The sequence below is a fragment of the Coturnix japonica genome, chromosome 1 (genome assembly GCF_001577835.2).
Source record: "Coturnix japonica isolate 7356 chromosome 1, Coturnix japonica 2.1, whole genome shotgun sequence".
Taxonomy (NCBI): domain Eukaryota; kingdom Metazoa; phylum Chordata; class Aves; order Galliformes; family Phasianidae; genus Coturnix; species Coturnix japonica.
Genome location: NC_029516.1, coordinates 105,937,533 through 105,947,428, shown reverse-complemented (window position 1 = coordinate 105,947,428; position 9,896 = coordinate 105,937,533). Strand labels below are relative to the sequence as shown.

The window sequence follows — 9,896 nt, the reverse complement described above, 5'->3', positions numbered from 1 at the left end:
GTCTGTAACTGTTAAGGTGACATTGGGAAACAGTTACTGCCATATGCACCATCAAAAGGCACATCTGCCTGGTTAAGCTCCCTGGTGGGTTGTGCACACCCAGACACAGGAACAGCTCTTGAATGCAGAGATGAAGGACAAATCCCAACAGAACAAAGAAAGAAAGAAGGAAAGAAAGAGAAAGAAAAATGTTTCTTTCCTCCACTGCCTGTTTTTTACTGTGGTCTGAAATTTCAGCTGGATGAGAGTACGGTGGGGACAGAACTGCTGGACAAACTGGCTGTAATGTGGGCACTAAGAAGGCTTTCAGGCAGCGCAATGGGAGTAGCCGTGTGATGACCTGTGTTCCAGAGCTTCCAAAAGCTGAGATGGAAGGAACACAATGAATTTGTAAGCAGCATGTTAAAAGTTCTAGCTCTTTTTGACATAAATATTTAGGAGAAAAGTCCTTCCAGTACTTGAAGGGAGCTTATAAGCAGAAAGTGGTTTTTTACATGGTCTGATAGTGATAGGACAAGGGAGAATGGCTTTAAACTAAAAGACAGGAGATTTAGGTTAGATGTTAGGAAGAAATTCTTTCCCCAGAGGTTGGTGAGGTGCTGGCACAGCTGCCCATAGAAGCTGTGGTGCCCCATCCCTGGAGGCTCAAGGCCAGGTTGGATGGGCCCTGGGCAGCTGCCCTGGGCAGCCCTGCTCACAGCAGGGATTGGGGCTGGGTGGGTTCTGAGGTGTGTCCCAACCCAATCCTTTCTGTGACTGTATGAAAATAAAAATACATCTCTCCAATTCCCTGTCTCTTCCGAAATTACACACGATCCCATCGTGAGGCCACCTATGTACGGTCCCCGCCGCCGAACAAAGACGCGGCCTGCCCAGGGCCGCCCAAGGACTCCGCACCACAGCTCCATAGACCCCTCAGCTCAGCGGGGCGGGGCGGCGGTATCACCTGGCGGGGCGGGAGCCGCCGCCGCTCGGCTCTAAGCAGCCGCCTCCGAGCCCGGTCCCGCTCCTCCCCGCCGCGCGGAGTCAGGTGCCGCGGGCCGGGCAGTGCGCCTGTGCGGCGGCCGCGGGGCGCCGCGGAGCGAAACGAAGCGCCGAACCGAGTCGGTGGGGGCCGACGGCCGGAGGAAGATGGCGGAGCCGGGGGCGGCGCGGGGCTCCCCGCGGGCGGCAGGTAAGAGTAGCGCCGCACTACCAGGTGCCCGGGACGGCCGCGCCCTCCCCTCGGCCGCTGCCCGCCTCAAGCCGGGGAGCCCCGCGGGCACCGGCGAGGGTCGCGCCCCTCCCGGCAGGTGTCGACCGGCGCGGCCGCCATCTCGGGCCCGGGGAGGGGGTTCCCCGGCGCCGCAGGTGCCGGCTGTGTGCTGAATTAGCCATGGGGCAGCTTTTGTGAGCCGGGCCGGCTGCTCGTGTGGCTGTGATTTCCCCGACCGCCGGCGGTGCTGCCAGGGAGGGAGGAGGCTCGGGTTTGCCCTAAAGTATGAAGCGATGCATAAAGCGAATTCTCTGCGGTGCCTGGGCCTGCCTGCGGTGGTTGGCCAAGGCAGGCGGCAAACTGGTTGGGCTGGTACGGAGCGGTGCCTCCTGTGGGCAGGCACGGCTTCACCCAGGTGCCTCCAGCAGCTGCGGGCCGGCACGGCTCCTGGGTTGTGTGCCCAGTGCCATGGGGTGACCGATGGGACGGAGGGACGTGGGACAGGGCTTGGGGGGCCGGGGGCATCGTTATGCTTCAGCTCGTGGGTGTGGGTCGGATGGAGTCGTGACAGTGATTGCGTGGCCTCGCCCTGGTTTAGTGTGTGAGATGGGTGGTGATTAAGGAATGAGCTTTTACCTTACTCACCTGATACTGGCCAGGTCTTTGTGGTGAACAATCCATCTGTAGCGTGGGCAGAAAGGGGAGTTAATTTCCTTTCAGTCCTAAGGTAGTGGAACTTCTAAAAGTAGCATTAGTGCTGCTTTGGGACATAAGCACAGTTATCCCAAATGTATTGAGTGGGAAGCTGGAACCAAGCCTTTAAGTGCCCCGAGGTCACCCCGTATCAGAGCCAGGACCTTCACTTCTCCTGCCCATCACCAGTGCAGATGAGCAGTGGTGCACCTCCAACCCTCGGGTCTCTGGTTCCCCATCGGTCACTTGGGAGGCAAACAACTAATGCTGAGAATTTATATTTCTAGTTTCTTCCCACTTTAAAGCAGTGGTAGGAATGCCGTGTTGCAACACTGGAGGCCCGGGTTCGAATCCCCCTGTGGCGCAAGTGGTAGAAGTGCCGCTCTGCTACACAGGAGGCTCGAATCCCGGGGGTTGGACTCGATGATCTCTAAGGTCCCTTCCAACCCGCACGAGACTATTACCTATAAGGAATTCTTCCCTGTTAACAGGGTTTTTTCTTCTTGTGTTTTCCTGTTTTGACCTTATAACTTCAGACACTCATAATACAGACCATTTTTCGCCCGGTACATGAAACTGAGAACCCATAGAAAACATGGTGTAACTCAAGATTGTATCAAATGGGGCACGTGTTGTGGGACAGGCACAAGGCAGATGTCATCACATGGTCCAGTGCCTAAACACCTCGCTATGGAGTGCCTTCAGCCCTGCCCATTTTCCTATATGAGCCAGCTGCTAGAAGATACTATACAAGGTGCTGGGGAAGAGTTGCCAGCGTATGCTTGTGGTGTTTCACAGATGGCAGTGTGGACCAGATCTGCCCAAATCCAATTGAAATGAACACGCTTGTGTTAAGGGAGTTGTTTCCGACTCCTGGCTGCTAGGGAGGAGACTTATTTAAAGGTTTATAATGCATCAAAAAGGAGCAAAATTCTGGGGTGCAAGCAATTAACAGATGTGGAGCTCTTCCCTTGACTGAAAATCTGAGCTGTGCAGCAAACAGCAGAGATGCTACAGCCTGAGAAGGCATTGCAGGAGTGTTTTGGGTAAGGGAAGGCAAAACACTAGGTGACACCAAAGTGTGGGCGTTATTGCTGCTACCATCTGTAGTAACAGTAATGCAGCAATGACTAAATAGCGTTTGAAGGACAAGCTGCTCAGTACTGAATTACTAATCATCCCTTTTGCTACCTGGTGAAATTTGCTTAATGCATCTTCTAAGAGATTAAAATACTGAGCGCTTTGGTTCGCAAAGCAAAATGTGTTCTTTTCTTCTTTGGTCAGCCTTAAGAGGATTTAAGAGAAAGCTGCATGTCGTGTCAACTTAGACTGCAAATCATAACCCAGTGTGTGAAAGGAATACATAGGTGTATTTCTTTCGAAGCACTGTGTGTTTTTTCCTTGTTGACAGCAATGCTTTTCCAGTTGATTTCTTTAAAGCACACAGCTTTTAACTGTTGTGCTGCTCTTGGTGTGATGTTACCTTTTGCAAGTGCTGGTTTTAGATCAGAGTTCTTCGTGCTCTCAGCATTGTGTTCTGTTGTTTAAAATACCATCACATCAGGCAGACTCTGCTGATGGGGAAAAACAAAAAAGACTAAAGAAAAAGGTCATTGCCTTTACCCACTAAATTTTGTTAAATTACAGTGGAGGAAAAGGTCTTGCCTTTGCACTAGAAGTGTATAGAAATAAAAGGGTGGTGTGTTGTTTGAAGTACGTGTGGCAGGAGCATGAAACACCTGGGAACTTCATAGTGCTCATAGTTCTTGTAAGGTGCTGTTGAGTAGTATCATATAGATGCCTTTGCTTTGGTAGTGAATGTTAACAGTGTTGAATAGCAAATAGCTCAAGTCATCATCGCTGACAATAGCAGGACACGGGAAATGGTTTTAAGTTGAAAGAGGGAAGATTTAGGTTGGATGTTAGGGGGAAGTTCTTCACTAGGAGAGTGGTTAGGCCCTGGAACAGGCTGCCCAGGGAGGTTGTGGATGCCCCGTCCTTGGAGGTGTTCAAGGCCAGGTTGGACGGGGCCCTGGGCAACCTGATCTAGTAAAGGTGTATGTTTGGTGGCCCTGCCAGGCAGGGGGGTTGGAACTACATGATCCTTGAGGTCCCTTCCAACCTGGGTCATTCTGTGATTAAAACCATTTCCCCGTGTCCTGCTATTGTCAGCCCTTTTGAAGAGTTTACTCCCCTCCTGGGTGTAAGTTCCCTTCAGGTATTGAAAGGCTGCAATGAGGTCACCCCGCAACCTTCTCTTCTCCAGATATGACTGTAGCGCGCTAAGATTACTGCAGTAATAAAAAACCAAGTTATTTCAGTATCTCAGTAGATTTCTTTAACCACGGTTTATGATGCTTAAGTTAATTTCTGAGCTGTTTTGCTGTGCCTGACTGGTATTTAGTATTTCTATCACAACATGATGTATTTACCCATGTGTTTGCTGTGATTGAAGGCAGCCTATGTAAGGATATGCTATGTGCTAGTTTCCCCTTAGACTTGTGTTCAAACAGCTGAATTAGTGCTCCTTCATGCAGTGGGCCATCTATCAAATTGATTGAAACAGCAAAAAAAAAAAAACCTTGGCTGAACAGAGGTTTCTTCCACTGCATGGAATTACCCCGGCTGACTTTAGGTGTGGTATTTATAAACACCTTCCTCTGTGGTTTATTTCCATAATGATGAATGGTGCTGATGTGCGGGGGTGAGAAGAGCGGAGGGAGGTAAATGGTTTTAACGCAGTGGGGATCTATCTTAGTAGTAAGCTGGGAAAAAAAAGAGAGGAAAGAAATGCAAGATGGCTGTTTTATTGATTAAAATAGTACAACGCAGCTCTCACTTTGTGCCTGCCATTCAAATGGTAAGTACCCTTTTTTGTATCGTTTGTACTGAGCTCCTTAAGCGCTAACAGCTGGCTCTGTGCCTGTCTGAATGAGCGCTACAAGGACCTGAGTGAATATTTATTGCCCCCGTTAAACGGTGATTAAAGTGATTCAGAGAGAATTGCTGTTTTGAGTGTACACCTCAGACTTTCTGTAGGTGCAATGAAATAATATATTAAAATATCGGATGGTCACATGTTAGTTTTTCTCTTTAATCGTAGAATCAGAATTGCTCTGGTTGGAGAAGAACTTAAAGATCATTGTCTGACTGCAACCAAACCATACTACCCTACTTCATTTTCTTCCTCTAATTCTTAATTTAATGATCCACGTTAGTCAGTGTTTCTCCTTAACTGTTTAATATTTATCTTCTCTGTGATGTGAAATCTCGTCAAGTTTGTGGTTGGTTTTATTTACTGTACTATTTGCATATCTTTGCTTACTGAATGCCAGATCAAACTGCTTAGAAGCATAAACCCTGGGGCACAGGTTTCCCTTTTGCACTTGAGTGGAAGTTTATGCTGTTGTTCCATTGCGTGTTGCCTCTTCCCTGACCATTGAGAAACAAACTATCCTCATGGAGTTGAAATGCCGCAATGAAATATCTGTGTTGTTGTGATCAGTGCAGTGTTCCTGTGACCTTTGGATTAATATCAGGCTGTGTGCTGGCTCCTCGTTGCCCTTTGGCTGCTTATCCGTGAGCGTGTCCAAAGCACAGTGACTGGTGGCTTTCCTGTGGGGCCTGCAGTGTTGCTGCTTGCCTACAGGTCACTGCTTTCAGCAGCTTCTCACAGAACCATAGGGGCTGCATGGCACCTCTGGAGTCCATCCCCTTGCAGAAGCAGGTTCCTTACAGCAGGTTGTGCAGAAAAGCATCCAAGAAGGTCTTGATTATATCTCCATAGCAGGAGGCTCCACCGCTGCTCTGGGCAGCCTGTTCTAGGGCTCTGTTACCCTCACAGTAAAGAAGTTCTTCCTCGTGTTCTGATGGAACTCCCTGTGTTGCAGTTTGTGCCTGTTGCCCTTTGTTCTGTCACTGCACACCACTGAGAAGAGCTCAGCCACATCCTCTGGACTCTCATCCTTTTGATATCTGTAAGCATTGGTAAGATCCCCTCTCAGCCTTCTTTTGTCCATGGTGAACCATTCCAGCTCTCTCAGCCTTTCCTTATAAGTGAGATGCTTCAGGCCCATCATTGTCAGTCTGCACGTGCCATAAATAAAACTGCCAGTAGCAAACATCACTTACTGATGTTTCACTACTGTTAATAGATATACGACATGGAAAATGCAGCTTTTTATGTACCAGTACAACACATTTGTGCTTCTGCCATTTGAGGTAATTTGAGCACTATAGTGTTAATCTAAATTTCTTGTGGTGATTCAACAGAAGAGATTCCTTCTACTGCATCACAGCATTCACCTTTGTTGAACTTCTTTTTTACCCTGTTAGAGGAGTAAATAGATGCTTGGAGCATCTCGCATAAGTATTCAGATCTTTTTTTTTTTTTTTTTTTCAGCATTCCATGAACCTGTAAACACATTTCTCTCTACGCTGAGTACAGAAATAGACTTAACTGTTCAAGGTTTAGAAGTCAGCCCCTTCACTAATAATTAAGACTGTTCTGTAAGTTATCTCTGCTTGCATTTGCCTTCCAAAAGGACAACGCATCGGATGTATATTAACTTGGTTTTGTTAAGGGGCTTCTCAAGTCTGAGGCACTTCTTGAGCTGGTCCTCCAGGTTGCAGCTCTGCCTGTTTCCTCCATCTGCATGAATGAGCAGAGGGCTGGATGCTGTGCCCCACAGCCTTAGTGCCGGATGCTGTGCCCCACAGCCTTAGTGCCATGTGGATCCAGCGCGTAACAACCATTTTAGGAGGGAATTTATGAAGCTTCATAAATCAGTTTGCCTTGGTTTGCTGAGTAGTTTCTTGTATAGATTCCTTTTTCTTTTTATTGAGTTGGTTTAATAAAACGAGGACCTAGAATTTATCATCCCTGTCTGAGGCCTTGATAAGTGTTGTGCTGGTTAAAAATACGTGGTAACCATATGTATCGAACTGTGAATGCCACTGTGAAAACATCCTAAAAATCTTTAAGAAAATGCTAGTAATGTTAGTGTATTTAGTGTATTAGATTGTTCTGTCTGTTGTAATGCCAGATGCTGGAGGGCTTGTTGTGGTTTTGTTTCAGTTCAGTAGGATCTGGAAGAATGCCTTGCTTGGTTCAATCCATATGAATTATCAAATTACTCGCCTCACGCCAAGCAGGAGCTAGCAGAGCTATTGTTTGTTTCAGCAAAACACTCATTGAAGTATTTCTAGCCTGCAATTAATTTTGGTTGGAGATGTGGTCGAGTAGCACAGTTCTTAATGTGGCTTTGATCCCAAAACAGAGACGCAAATGTTGCTGGTGGCTGTGCAGCGTGTCTGGGTTTGTCAGCTGCAGGAGGAGGGCACAAGTGATCTTTCCCTGCCTGATAAATCAGGAGTGCTCTCATATGAGCAAACTAGTCTGGATTATTTAGTTAGAATAAATTTTCAATACTTAATAATATTTTAACTAAGTCTTAGTTGTTTTTATATATATATTTTTAATCCAATCATAGGAAACAGACATAATTTTTTGTTTTTTCACTCTGCTAAGTAGACCATGAGATAATCACACCCGAAAAGCTTTTCATTTTGTCCCAGGAAGGAGAATAAGGTGATATTACAGTGTTCACCGACACATTATCACTTTGGTCTTTTGAATAATTGAATGAAGGGCTGTTAACTTCCCTTCCCTCAGGAGTGTAGTATGAGGTGATGCCTCGGCTCAGTCAGGACTTTCCTGGTGGTGTGGGAGCAGTCCTTTCTCCTCCTGTTGTTTGGGTTCTTGAAATGCAGATGAAGAGACCGGCTAATTATTCACAGAATCACAGAATTGTAGGGGTTGGAAGAGACCTCTGGAGATCATCGAGTCCAACCCCCCTGCCAAAGCAGGCTCCCTACACCACGTCACACAGGTAGGCGTCCAGGCAGGTCTTGAATATCTCCAGAGAAGGAGACTCCACCACCTCCCTGGGCAGCCTGTTCCAGTGCTCCGTCACCCTCACAGTTTTTGTTTCCAAAATAAATAGTAGATGGACTGGTTTTCCTTTAACTGTCCTACGGGGAAATGGGAGCAGGGCATTACCTTTATTCGCAGTGTCTTGACTTTTTAGTACTGTGCTTGAGCCACAGGGCATCTTTTTCCTTACCCATAAAGGCCTATTAATAGATGTAAGTACTTCCATTCTGCTTCTTGGGTTTAGTAACACTGAGTGCTGCGGTTTTAAGTAAACAGGGCAATTTTCAGCAGTCATGGGAAGTGATTTAATGGTGCAGTGTAATAAAAGGACGACCTTCCTTTGGCTGAAGTGTGCTGTGGATCAGGCTCTGAGGAGGATGGCTGCTTGCAGGTTCTCAAGGTCGTGGCACTGAGTGAAAATGTTTGGGTGATGTGTAGGCAGGAGATGCTATAGAAAAGAGGGAATTTTGCAGAGGGAATAGGTTTTGTGACCTTAACAGGTTACAGAACAGAAAGGAAGTGAAACAGAAATACCTGGCAAAATCTGTTCAGTTACTTACAAATAACAGCAGTTTGTTTTTCATAATATATTTTGTAATCAAAGGTGAGGTTTGCATTTCCCCTTTGTGGTACGTTTTCCCTGTGTTTTGATTTATCTCCTCCCACTCTGAGCTACTCTCCTTTCTTATACTGCAATCATTGACTGTGTTCAGGCTTCCTTTAAGTTCATACTTCAGAAGAGTGTCTCGAAAAGAATTGATGGCCTTGGATCCTAATACATTTAATCTGCAGTGAAGTCGCTTAAATGATGCGTGAATGGAACTGAAAGTCATGTTATGCGGTACGAGCACATCCGCTTTCAAATCCAATTTTTGTAATGCCAAAGGTTGTAAAGGAAGTCTTCATACAGAGCCAATGTTCCTTGTGATGAGTTCTTCCTAAAGCGTGGTGACAGGCTTACAGGCCGTGCAGCAACTCAGAAAGTGTTTAGAACAGCAGAGTAATGTTCCTGGAAGACCACTGAATTCTGTCTGTGTGTAAAAACCCTTGCAGTGTACAAATTCCTTATTGCCCAGTTACCTGCTGCTGCTAATGATGAGCCCCAGGCTATTGGTGAACTGACAATCTACTGTATTGACTCTTGAGCTTATAAGGTGGCTTTTTTTCCCCTCCTTAATGGTGTTGTCTTCCTTCCTTTTTCTGATCCACACTTTCCTGCCTATGAGGTCATTAAGGATCAGAGCCAGCATCTCCTAGGTGTACTGTCTTCAGGCCACCAGGGAAGACAGCACTGGGGGTGGAGGATAAGACTGCAGCAAGCAAATGGTGTGTCTCATATGTCCCACGAAAACCAGTCTAGAAGACTTGGATGTGTTTCAATGCTCTGTCCTGCTCCTTTTTCCAGGTCTGTAGTAATACTCAATGCTGTACTCATTCCTGTGCCCCAGTGGAGCAGACTTTGCTCCCTGCAGCCTTGGAAATGAAAAGTGTGAGGCCAGGGAGGAAGCTGCACCCATCAGATGGGCTCCAGTGGAATTGACTTCTCACCAGCCCACCTGCCTTTCAGTGGGAGCCTGAGGGGATGAAGTAGATCATAGATTTTCTTGTGACAGCTGCTCAAGGAGACTGGGAAGGGGAAAGAGGCAGAAAGAAATCACATTCCTTACTATATAACCCCCTGCTTCAGGCATCACAGTTCAAAAACACAGAATCACCATATCAAAGAACTCTTTGAAAATGAAAGGTAATATAACATACAGGCTGAGGAGCATTTTCCTAGTCTTCAGAGCAGCTGTCAGTTAACCAGTGTTGCAGGTATGATATGCTTCCTTAGGCTACAGACTGAGAGTAGAGGGGAGAGGTCCTCAAGATGTTATTCTGATGGCTATCTCGCACTGAAATTAATGCAGATAGCTTCTGGTGATGCATGAATCTTGAGAAGCTGCCATCTAAACTGCTGGTGGTGATTTAGCATGTAGAAGTCATATGTGAATTCTGACTTCTAGACTGACTGGCTGAGAGGTGCTGCAGTTGGTTTTAAGCAGCAGCAATTTAGGCAGATTATATTGTACA

The 9,896-nt window shown here is 46.7% G+C and overlaps 1 protein-coding gene across 1 annotated transcript in view; it reads left to right on the top strand.

Annotated features, from left to right (window-relative positions):
• The first annotated feature begins 1,035 nt into the window (after positions 1–1,035).
• MAP7D2 (MAP7 domain containing 2) overlaps positions 1,036–9,896 on the top strand; it is a 67,670-nt gene continuing 58,809 nt past the window's right edge. Inside the window, 1 exon segment of the mRNA XM_015885277.2 lies at positions 1,036–1,174. Within this exon segment, the coding sequence (XP_015740763.1) occupies positions 1,132–1,174 (43 nt within the window). The 5' untranslated portion in view covers positions 1,036–1,131.